This window comes from Coturnix japonica, chromosome 2, assembly GCF_001577835.2.
Source record: "Coturnix japonica isolate 7356 chromosome 2, Coturnix japonica 2.1, whole genome shotgun sequence".
In the NCBI taxonomy this organism is placed as follows: domain Eukaryota; kingdom Metazoa; phylum Chordata; class Aves; order Galliformes; family Phasianidae; genus Coturnix; species Coturnix japonica.
The window spans coordinates 13,005,850-13,018,181 of record NC_029517.1 but is presented as its reverse complement, the minus strand read 5'-3'; the positions used below and the strand labels follow the sequence as shown (position 1 = coordinate 13,018,181).

General features: G+C 41.0%; 2 protein-coding genes across 3 annotated transcripts in view; both read left to right on the top strand.

The window, feature by feature from the left end:
- The window catches only part of LOC107308928 (zinc finger E-box-binding homeobox 1), a 97,689-nt gene extending 91,980 nt beyond the window's left edge, over nucleotides 1-5,709 (top strand). For both annotated transcript variants that reach the window (XM_015853164.2, XM_015853165.2), the window contains exon 8: nucleotides 1,354-5,709. In XM_015853164.2, coding sequence (XP_015708650.1) covers nucleotides 1,354-1,545 — 192 coding nt within the window. In that variant the 3' untranslated portion in view covers nucleotides 1,546-5,709. The remainder of the gene's footprint in view (nucleotides 1-1,353) is intronic.
- LOC107308929 (zinc finger E-box-binding homeobox 1-like) lies at nucleotides 2,541-5,712 on the top strand. The gene has a single exon (XM_015853166.1). It carries the CDS (start codon nucleotides 3,277-3,279, stop codon nucleotides 3,766-3,768), a length of 492 nt encoding a protein of 163 aa, XP_015708652.1. The 5' UTR covers nucleotides 2,541-3,276; the 3' UTR covers nucleotides 3,769-5,712.
- Nucleotides 5,713-12,332: the final 6,620 nt, after the last annotated feature.

Genomic DNA, 12,332 nt, shown 5'->3' with positions numbered 1-12,332 from the left:
GACCGCTTAGTTTTCTGGATGAAAAACCAGTGTAAAGTCATAGTGTATATGTGTTAATGGCTCCTTACCTCCTCTTGCCCAACAGCCAGAAAATGAACTATTTGTAAATTACTGTTACTGTCTTCACTTTGCTGCACTTCCTTAGCTTGCAGAGTAGCATAACTTGTCCTACACCACAATGGCACTTTAAACAAAATTCAGAAGTATTTTTAATTGGAACTAGGGTGGGTATTCATCGTACTTTGTTCCTGTACCCTGTTGTGTTCCTCCCTGAGTCCTTCCAGATGTGACCTAACCAGACTCAGTCCTGCTGAGCATTACCTGTGCACATGGAGGCAGGGACATAGCAGAACAGATGTGGATCACATAAAGACTAAATGTTCTTAATTAAATCTTAAAAATTGTCAATTCAGCATTTTATGCAGGCTTCTCTATAGCCAGAAACTGAGGAACCTTGAAGATTTATGAGATTGCTTGTATGTTAAAGTTTATGAGACAGACCAAATTTCAGGTAGCTAATACGTACGTTTTTATGTTCAGGCTTGATAATGTATGACAAAATTAATACTGTCTGATACCTCTAATGTCAGTGGAAATTACTATGTTACTTAGAAGTGAGCTTCATCACTTGAAATGCTTAGAAACAGACTGCAGGTACAAAACATGGATAGTTTTTATTAATGAAATGTTTGAAATACCCAGATTTAGGTTTAACTGAGATTTTGGTAGATTTATGAGGAGGAGGATGGTCAATTATGCATATGTGAACAATGAAAACGTGACCTAGTCTAAAAAATCTTCCATTAGATTGTGAAGTAGCGAAATGTGGGTGACAAACATTTGTTCAGAAACACATTTAGTTATCTAATAGACTCTTTTTTTTTACTTCCTAACACTGGTTAAGACACTTTACAACTGTATAACCTTGTTTTCCTTCCTAACATTACACTTATTTTAAGGGTCTTAAAACACAATATGCCAACATAGCTTAGCCCTGACCAACAGTCAGATTTTTAGGTGTGGTACTAAGGGATGTGGTTTAGTGGGAAACATTGGTGGCAGGTGAATGGTTGGAGTGAATGATCTTGGATATTTATTCCAACCTTGGTGATTCTGTGAATGTGATTACAGTCAGTCCCACTGGGGACTGGGCGCCTGTATGATGTTGGGGTCTTCAGAGCAGATGGGTGCAGTGAAAGATTTTGTTGACTGTGTAAGTCTAAACAATTTTGTTTGTCCATTTACTGAACAGAATGGAAATAATTGTGCAGCTTCAGCTTATGTTTCATGAATTGTGTGCTGCATCAGTGTTTTTTTTTCTTGAACCCAACCTTCTTTGTGCTTTTTCTTAAGGACGAAAGGCAGGACACTAGCTCAGAAGGAGTATCGAATGTAGAAGACCAAAATGATTCTGATTCAACACCCCCAAAGAAGAAAATGAGAAAGACGGAAAGTGGCATGTATGCGTGTGACTTATGTGACAAGACATTCCAGAAGAGCAGTTCCCTGCTGCGACACAAATACGAGCACACAGGTATGTACTAGGAAATGCAGGCTCAGATCTTTGTTTTGTTGATTCTGAGTAACTGATAAGCTCAGTTGAAATTCAGTTCTCAAAAATCATTTTAAGAACAGAGTGAAGTATAACAGTCCTTATTATGATCTGTGCCCAGCCCTGGTTAGAACCCACGCTTTATATACTTATTTGACAGAACTGCAGTACCGTGCTTGAATTTGTAAGGTCTAAACCCCGAATAGAACTTCTGGGATTTTCTTCCATCTGGCTCATGGACAATCATCAGTGTGCTACAATATGCAATTAAGGATTTATTATTTCTAAGTTACCTGGCCTGCTTTTAAATAAAGAAAAATGATAAACTATAAAAAAAGGACAGTGTGTATATATGATATTTTACCATGAAGGCCAGTGTACCAAGCATGAAGGGTTCTCCAACTTAGCCAAATTTGTAGTTACATGAACTTAGTAAACATTCATTGGACATGGAATCTATTCTCAAAGGAATATCATTTTGGCTTTGGTTTTCATTTCCAATTTTTCATAACTGTTCTTTTCAGTTCCAGTTCTGGTATCTTCAGTCTTCTTTTGAATAAGTGTTACTCTCTTTTTTCTTTAGCTGTCTCTTCAAAAATGTCTTTTCTTGTTGGTTAATTGCCTACATTATGTTTCTGCGTATTAATGGTTTTATTTCATTTTACTTAAATATACAATTGAAAGCATATAAGGCTCACCTTTGTCTTTACCATTTGTTTAAACCTCTCAACTTGTGTTCATTAAGAATATCTTCTATTTTCATACATTCCCACTTTGAGACTCTCTAATCCTCCTTTTCATAATACAGTTGTGCTTTCCATTCTGCTCTTAAATGAAGTGCAGTGTTCAGAAATGCTGCTTGTTTGACATGGTGTGGCATGGAGCATGATCAGCAAGCCACTGTCTCTTTGTCTGGGTCCTTTATGTCTGGGCAGAAGCTTTATGGGTTTGTTTTGCCTAACAACTTGGAGTGCTGGAATCAAGATTACATAGTTGGGTCCACACTGTCTTTATGAGTCTCTAAACACAGCAGCAGGAAGGCAAGTAGCAAAGAAGCGGGTAGAAAGTTGGAAAAAAAGGGCAGGAAGAGAAGTAGATGAAACAAAGCAGATTTTTCCAGTTGATATACATGTAGTCAGCAAGTTTGCTATGTAAGGCACTCACCTGTCCCAGGCAAGATTTTGGAATGATTTACCTTTTACCTGTGACATGATTCAAGGGCTTGTGCATGAAAGCTAACATGAAAGCTCATTGATTTTAAATTTCCATCACTATAGAAGAGCTGAAATGGTTTTGAGTTTGAATAACTTTTATTGCATAAAAATGCCTCCTTTCCTAATCTATTTATATTCATGCTTGTTTTGTGCTCCAAGTTGCATCTGAGAATCTGTTTATCTCTTGATGTTCATTTTCCTAAGAGGGTTATAAATAGCTTTGTAGTTTTACAATGTGCCCTTGTGCCTTGTATCCCTATGTAAGAAACCCAGGCCCGACAATGCTGAGAGCAAACTGCTAAATGCAATTACTCATTGTTGGTAATACAGTCACCAACAGCACATTATAATGAAAGCAACAGCACAGAATTTTTAAATATTAACTTTAAGGAATCCTTTCTTTTTTTTCTTTGTGTGTGTGTGTGTGCGCTTTATTTTCTAGGTAAAAGACCTCACGAGTGTGGAATCTGTAAGAAAGCCTTCAAACACAAACACCATTTGATTGAACACATGCGACTGCATTCTGGGGAGAAACCCTACCAATGTGACAAATGCGGAAAGCGCTTTTCACACTCGGGGTCATACTCTCAACACATGAATCATCGCTACTCCTATTGCAAAAGAGAGGCAGAGGAGCGTGACAGCACGGAGCAGGAGGAGGTGGGACAGGAGGTGCTCAGCAGCGAGCACACTGGTGCCAGGGCATCGCCATCGCAGATCGACTCCGATGAGAGAGAGAGTCTAACCAGGGAAGAAGAGGAAGATAGTGAAAAAGAGGAAGAGGAGGAGGAGGAAAAGGAGGTAGAAGGACTTCAGGAAGAAAAAGAATGTAGAAAACTACAAGATGTAGAGGAGGAAGAAGTAGAAGAAGAAGAAGAAGAAGAGGAAGGGAAAACTGAAGGTAACAAGAACGATGATGTTGTAACTCAAGCAAGCAATGCAGAGCCAGAAGTTATACAGAGCAATGGGCAAGTGTCAGAAGAAAAAACAAATAAAGCTTAAATGATAGTTTTTTCTATATGGAAAAAAATAAATCGGTAATGAAGATCGTTCTATATTATACATGCTTTTCATGGAAACACGGTAGCCTGCATACTGTGATTTCTGTTCACTACTGTGTAAAAAAATATATATATAAAAAAAGAAAAAAGAAAAAAAAAAAAGAAATCCAGGTGTGCCTGAACCTCAAACTTAGTAATTTTTCACACAGTTTTCAAAGTTAGGAACAAGTTTGTAACATGAAGCAGATTAGAAAAATACAGTGACTCTGGAAGCAAAGGTTTAACAGGTTGTAGGAAACCTGATTTATTAGACAAGCATCTGGCATTGTTTGTTTTATCAGTATTAATTTTCATTCTTACGTTGATTAATTTTTAAGCTGTACAATTGGGAGAGATTTATATGATTTTTTTTGTTTTGTTTTGTTTTGTTTTGTTTTTTTAATGGCAAAGCATTTCCTAAATCCGCTTCAGTATTTTATTATGTTTTTAAAATGTGAGAACTTCTGCACTACAGAATTCCCTTTTGCAGAAACCTCTAACAGTGCTTGGCTACCTTTGTAAATTCAACCTAGAAGGTAGCGGTTATAACATTAGATGTTGTAGTAGAGCATATTATCATTTAAAGTGTATTGTTAGCCTTAAGAAAGCAGATGATAGAAGAACTAAAGTTTCTTACTCATGTGGTTAAAAATGTAGTTGAAAAGATTGTTGTTGAGTTCTGATTGCAGGGACTAACAGTGTTGATACCGGTAAGGACAGCCAAGTCGTCAAAATCAGTGTTTGTAATTGTGTTTTGAGTATGTAGTAACAATATGAAGGATATGATATGAAGCTTTGTATCTCCTTTGGCCTTATGCAAGACCTGTGTGCTGTAAGTGCCATTTATCAGTATTACAAAGGCTCTCACCAGCCTTTCTCCAATGCGTGGCCTACAATAACTAGCATTTGTTGATTTGTATCAAACTTCTAATCTAATCATGGGGGAAAAAACACTCAGCCATCAGAGAAGTAAGAACACTGGTATCTTTCATTATTTAATTATTTGGTGGTATTTTTGGTTAATACCTGACTTGCAGAATTTCTCTACGATAATTACAAGGGAAATTTTCTAATCTGCTTTATTGCTTTATCGGTTTACTTTAATTTCAGACACATACATGACATGTTATCTGGCTCATAAGTATTTTCAAATGTTAGTTATTATGGACCCCATTTATTAACAATGTTAGCTGATTTTTACCTATCAGTATTATTTTATTTCTTTTAGTTTATAGATCTGTGCAACATTTTGTACTGTATGTCTCCAAACCTGGCAGTATTAATACCCTTCTTACTGACATATGTACCTTTTTAGTTTTAGAAAACTTTTATATTTATGTGTCTTATTTTTATATTTCTTTATTTATTACACAGTGTAGTGTATAATACTGTAGTTTGTATTAATACAATAATATATTTTAGTATGAAAATTTGGAAAGTTGATAAGATTTAAAGTAGAGATGCAATCGGTTCTCTTGCATTGAGATTTGATTTAACAGTGTTATGTTAACATTTATACTTGCCTTGGACTGTAGAACAGATGAATTAAAATGGGAATGTATTAATTTTACAATTGCAATCAATTCATTTTACCTTTACCCAGTTTTTAATATAAAGCTCTTAAATTTTGAAATTCACTGTGTGACTAATAGCATGATGCTCTGCAGTTTTATTAAGAGATTAGCCTAACCATAAAACTCTCATTTCCTTAGTAAGCCAAATTAGAATAATCTTATAAACAGTGTTGGGAACAACGTTTAACATTTTTGTGCCAATTTGTTCCTGTATTCATGTATGTATGTTACAAACCTGAAACTTCATTTTTAAGTTCCTTGTTACATCATGGTCATTTTCTAGTTTTTTACCAGACTCCCCATCTCACAATAAAATGCGTCAACAAGTCTGACTTATGTCATTATTGCAGTAAGTTCATGTGGCTGCTTTCAGTTACCCCTACCCCATCACTGGGACATGGGCTATTTCAGCATAGCTGCTCGGTTCCAGTTGTCTGCATGGAGCCTGGAGGGAAGGGAATGTTTGACTTCCTTTCCCTGAAGGAATCACTGCGTTACTTTGTCTGTTCCTCAAACTGAAGTAGAAAAAAACCAAGTTTTCAACACAAGCCGTATGTTCCTGTGATTTTTTTCCTCCTTAATCTATATAATACACGTTGTAATGCATTTTTTAAACCAGACTGCTTTGGAATGAGGTAGTTGTGTGGCTGTTTGATGTAGCAACAAGCCAGTGAAAGAGTTGCTGGTCTGTATTGCTGAGTTCTCCGAAGGAATGGCACCAACGCTGCAGAAGTGTCTTCTGTCACCAAGTATGAGGGTGTTGTACTAAATCTTCATTTGTGCTGCATCTTGCAGTCATAGCAAAGCCGAGAGAGTGTTATTTAAGCAAATTCCTGCTCTTTAATGACTCCTAATAGGGGATTTCAGCTGCCGATTGTTTTACACAAATGTTATATAAGACTTGATATTCACATGTCTGACTTATGAATAGTTTTCAGTCTTACTGTGTCAGCACTGATACATATGAAAGAGTGATCATTTAAAGTTTCAGTGTATTTTCCTGTACCGTGTACAAAACGGCACCTTTCAGCACGATAAGCTCCTGCCTGTTTTGAAAACAGTTTCCATTTGTACTGGATTAATAATGTTGCCTTTTAATTATTGTTACAACAGAAATGAATTGGGCAGTCCGGAATTTCTTGCAGGTCCAACGGGCTCAGCTGTCAGTAATGGAATGCACCTTCTTAAACATATGTTAAGGTGGAGGCTTTCAGCTAATTCGTAATTCAAGAGCATGTGACTTGTCTGTTGCAATAAATGCAGTGAGACATTTGTTGAATACGGAATGGAAAGAACATTTGTGTGTTCTTAGTAATAGAGCAAAGAGTAAATTTGAGGTGGGTTGTGAAGGCTGCACACATAGGGCCTGCCATGGCTCTGAGTTCCAGAGCCTTAAATGATATGAGAGGAAACTGCTTGAGGAGATAATGAAAGCTGAGCAGTTTGATTCGGGGAATGCCACTGGTTTGAGCTTTTTGGGAAGCAGCACTGAATAACAACTAATCAGATGAGTTAAAGGATAGCAGATGTCCTTCAAGCGATGAAGGAGGAGAAAGAGAAGAGCTGACTGTGTGCAGACCTGAGCTCGTCTCTTTAATTCTGTTACTAACAATTAGTAAGTCTGTATGGGATTCTTAGTTTGGAGGGAGATTTTGTTGTGTGTTTCGCTTTTGCTGTTCACACACACACACATACATTGACTTCTTTCCTCGACAGAATGGCTTGTTTGATTTTCTCTATAAAAGTCTGCAATGCAAAAAGAAGTTTCAGTATTAGAGTATTTATCCTTCGGGGCTGTGTCTTATCATTTATTCTTTGCGTTTCTCTTGGGTGATTGATCTCATATTCACTTGGTTTGAAAATGAATACAATAGGGTTATGATGATGGAAATAACTCTTGAATGTGAACAAATATTTACTGCTTCTGCTTTACCCTTCTGCTCCTTTGCGATGTCTGTCACACAGTCTTCTTTATTGTGCTTATTAGATCTCTTATACAGACTGCATAGATGTTGTCTCCAGGGGAAACAGTACATTATGATATATTTCATTATTTCACCAAAAATAACCTGTAAAACAGTGATTAGAACTAAACATGCAGTTGTGATTGTACAAGAAATGCGCTGACACAAGGAGCCCTTGGCAGCAAGGTTGGGGCTCACAGCGCGATGTAGAATGGTGACTGTGGGCATCAGGTGGTGCTCACCCACACCTGGGTAACATCCTCCAAGGTTCGAGATCCCACAAGAGCTCCTTAAAGATGATGAGGACAACAGGATATAATACATATACAAAGTAAATGAAGCGAGTAATCCAGCAATGCCATTTGGGACTTTTTCTGGTGTATCTTAACTTCCGATTCAGCTTTTAGATTTCAACCTTTCTGTAATGTGTCCTTGTCTGCTTCTCATCTTCGTGTCAGACGGGATTTGTGTTATAATTACGAGCTTTTCATCACATGTTAATTCAGGAATTAAAGGGATAAATGAGCTAAATCCTTTAAAATGAAATAATCCTACAGTGATTTTGTGTCATTCTTCAGGAGTTGCTGTGCCTCTTTCACCTGACTTGCTGCTTGCTTGTACCATGCCCTGGCCCATACAGGCCCTGTGTGATGGGTGGCGGTATCCCTGACACCCTGGAATTCAGTGACCCTGTGTCCGTGTGTGGCTTACGAAGCACTTACAAGTTATTGTGGAGGTACAGAGGGAACAATCTGCTTATTTGACACGCAAGAAGGAGATCTGTTGGATCAAACTGTTCAAGAATTAAATTCACTGGAAATTCCTGCAAAATTCAGAAAGTTGAGTTGGCTCCAAATAGCTTTGAGAATCACACTTCTGTACGCAAAAAGGAAACATGGGTTCTATTTTTCTTTCCACCCTCTCAATTGGATTTGCCCAATTATGGCAAAATGTTGATAAGGACAGCTGTCCTTAATTCCTTTTGCTGAGGATGAGCTTTGTGCCACATTGGTCTCATCCGAAGCAGAAGCCGACCTGCTGCCTCGCTGTACAAGCTTCATTCAGAGTCCCCATGAGCAACAAGTGGTGGTTGAGGGGGAGGAAGGATGCACCTCGATGGCTGGGGCTGCACTGCAGCTCTCTGCTCACTGCTGGTCGGGCTTACAGCCTGAACAGGTCACACAATCTCAGCTGTGGTTGCAGAGATAACAAGGCTTTCAATCAAGATGAGCTGATCTCGAGGTGGCCCTTTTTCAGACAACTCCAAGCAGTTCCTTCAGTAGGAGCTGGCATCATGCTTTGGAGGAGCTGCCATCTCCTACGTGGGCCAGCAGAGCAGCCACCCCTCGGTCTGTGCATTACAAATTCCTGAAACAAGTGGCTCGTGTGCTTCAAAACACAGCATTGCCTTTTAATCTGTTTATTTCCCTTTGTACCAGGCATTTTGATCTCCAGGGCAATCTAACGTGTTGAGTGCTCTTAAAATGTCCTGCAGCTTAGTGAGGGGCACTCCATAAACCAAGGAGCAGGCAATTCTAGCATATGCACTCATGATGAGTGTTAGTTATTTTATTCCAGCACCTATTATGAAGCCAACTTTCCCAGCTTAGGGAAACACAGAGCACTGATGATGAATGATGCTAAGAGCTTGCACAAGGCTATTTGGACATGTTTAGGAGCAGCACTGGGTCTCAAACCTGACCAGTCCGTCTGTCTTCAGCCTTAGCATGCAGTTTTTTCAGTAGGGTTGTGAGTGCTGCTGATTCTCTGCATGCTCCTGCTGGCCCAGCACATCCTTTTGTCCCTCACATTTTTTTCTTTAAGGTTAAGTGTCAGGGATGCATGATCTGGGTCCTGGAGGCTCCCGACCAGCTGCAACCACCGGGTGAGGGGAGTGAAGGGAAATTCCTGTTTTAACATACCTTAGTAGAGCAGTTCATCCAGTTCCTAGCTGTATCCCAACTGTTTCTGCCTGGGAGCAGCACTGCTTTGCTTGTCTGTATGTGCTTCAGTGAATTCTGGACCTGCTGAGCTCACTGTATCTGAAACTAATTGAAAATAGCTGGAGAATCTGATGCCAAAAAATGCAGATATTTTGTGACCAGAACCATGTACAGGTCAAGGACCTTTTACATTTCTGATTTTTTAAGCTGCATATTGAGAAGCTCTGCTCATGTCCATCCTCTGCTCCTTCTGCTCCCAACATTTCTGTGCAGCTTTTGTCCTGTAAGCCCATTGCTCCCAGCTGCTTATGTACCCTTTGGCGCTGCCAGAGATAAATCAGGTTATACACGTGGAGCAGCCATGCTCCAGTGCAGAGCTGTGCTGCTGGAAAGGAGCTCCTTGACAGTGCACAGACAGGAGGCAGCCCAGCTTTGTGGTCACAGCAGAACTGGCTTTTGCAGTCATCTAATTGAACACAGCATAATCCCACGCTTCCTTCCAAGCACAAATTTTAATCTCCTTTGGGATTTCTGATGTTTAATATCTCCATCTTTCACAAATCTTTCTTATAATTCAACTCAACGAGCACCTTCCATAGCTTCCAGTATTCATTCTGCTCACCTTGCTGGCCAGCCCCATTCAGAGGCGCGATGTTATCTGTGTTGGAGTTTCTGAGTGCATGCAGGTGCCCAGTTCTTCTTGCAGAAAGCAGAGCATGTGTTCCCCTATGAGGGCACTTTGGGGGCAGTAGCTGCAGCCGATGGAGATGCTCTACTGAACCAACTGGAAAGGGCTGAAAAAATACTGCATAACCTCTTGGGTGCTCTGAATTTGCAATAATGATGTATTCATTAGTTAAAAAAACATATAAGAGGGCAGTAATAAATAAAGTGTCCTTGTAAAATATTGCTCCCTTGCTATCTGTATCATGTAACCATGTACCTTGGTGCTGGCCTTGGTCTCCAAGCAAATGGGATTTGTGAGGCTGCGCTCTGTGCTCCCTTCTCTCATCACACAGTTTGTGGCCATGACTATTCTGGGCCAGAACTGACAGAAAAGGCTCCATGTTGAAAATGGGAAGGACTTGGGTAACTTGTGAGAATTGGTTACTTTGAGAAGAGGACTAAATGAGAACCATCTCCAGGCAGGGGCAGGTATTGTCTAATACTTATCCACAGGCGTGAGCCTGTTTCACTGTACTCCCAGATGAGGCAGGTGAAGGGAGACCTGGCGATGGGCTCTGTGGATTAACCACCATGTTGGTGCTGATGGGCTCCTAGGAATGTCCAGCAGCAGATGTTGAATTCTCCTGAGGACGGTATTTCCAAGCACTGGATCTGCAATTAACAACCACTTGTAGTCAGTGTTAACGAACTCTGCAGCAGAGGAGAACCCAGCTTTGGTCATGTGAGGGAAAGCAGCTCAGGCAGTGACACTGAGTGCTGGGCTGCAACCGGAGCTGCTCAGGGCAACTGACTGGATTTTCATCTATTGCAAAAAGCTTCTTCATCATTTATTTTGTAACCCAGGCGGGTCATTTTGGCCTGGAGCAAAGAGTCCCTCCTCTGCTGGTTAATTGAATGCAGTGCTTCCCCACTCTCCTACTTTTATGCCGGTGCTCTCTGTGCTGCTGTTTTGGTGACAGTGATGAGCAAGAGGAGGTGAACTGCAGGCATTGTCCTCCTCTGCTCTTAATTCACAGGGTTTCTGTGTGTGCTGGTAAGGTATAAGAGTGAAGTCAAGGGCATGTATTTAAGATTATACCAACAGATAGAAATTGAAGTATGTTATGAACGTGAGCAAGAGCAGGGCAGCCTGCTGGCAGCACAGCGCACTGTACTGGGGCTGGCTGCAAATCCATCTGGCTGCTTTAGTCCAGGCTGAGTGACTGTCAGAGCTAGAAAAGGCCCTTTGCCCCATTGCATCCCCTCTGCCTTACTTCCAAGCTATTACAAGAGCACAGGCCACAATTATCTCTGTTAATCACTTAGCATATTAAAATGAGCATAAGTTGGTTTTCCCTTGCTTACACATGACCCACCAGCTGCAGGACAGCACCATATGAGGTGACAGATTCAGTATAATGTAGGACTTGGGGAAACCCACACAGCATTGAAACCATCCATACTATCACACAGTGAAAACTGAAAACCCAGTAGAAACAGCCTGTTTTGGGGCAGGGCTGGTGTGCTCCCTTTCCTTTCCTTGGGAAAGATTTGTCTCTTGAGGCACCAATTCAGGGCTTGGGTGAGAGGAGAGGTTGAGGAATGCACAAGCAGTGCACCACAGGGGACCTTCCTCTGACCCCATGGGCAGAGCAGTCCCTTGGTGGAGATGTCCCTGTGCACCCTGCCCCAAGGATGGGTTCATAGGAGATGACAAGAACCAGATCTGTGCCACAAAGCAGAACTGCAAAGCAGGCCCCGTAACCACGCTGTCCTCAAGTAGCACTTTGCTGTCGTCTGCCGTATTACCTGGGCAAACAAAATAAAACCCAGGGCATTGCACAAAGGAAACCGCCACACCCCCGTGTCAGCTGGGTTGCAGACAAACACCAAAGCAGGCAGGAAGGATGCTCTGAGATGAACGGAGGCTTTTGAGTGGGCAGCTCTGAAAAAGTTAACTCCCTATAACCATGGCTTTCTCACAATTTAACCTAAGTGTTCATGCCTTAATTTGCCCCTTGTTTTCAGAGCAGCGAGGTGGCTGTCTGCTACTCACGTGCAGGAATAATGGGGTAAGGCAGAAATCCTGGATCAGAAACACTGCATTCAAGGGTGAAAAAATAGAAATGTCTCTACAGCAGGAAAAGTCTGTCTTTGTTCCAGCTTCCCTGTCTACAGAGGAAGGATAAATATAAATCACCATCCACAGGCATGCTGCGGGCCCGTGTTTCAGTAGTGCATGGCCAGTGAAGCATAGGGCTGTAGAAGAGCGAAGCTCTCACAGTGCGGATGGGGCTGGAGCACTGCCTGGGGTACAGCGGTCACCTGGCACTCAGCTGACAGATGCCCGATGCAGTGCTGGCTCTCCTGTAGTCACTC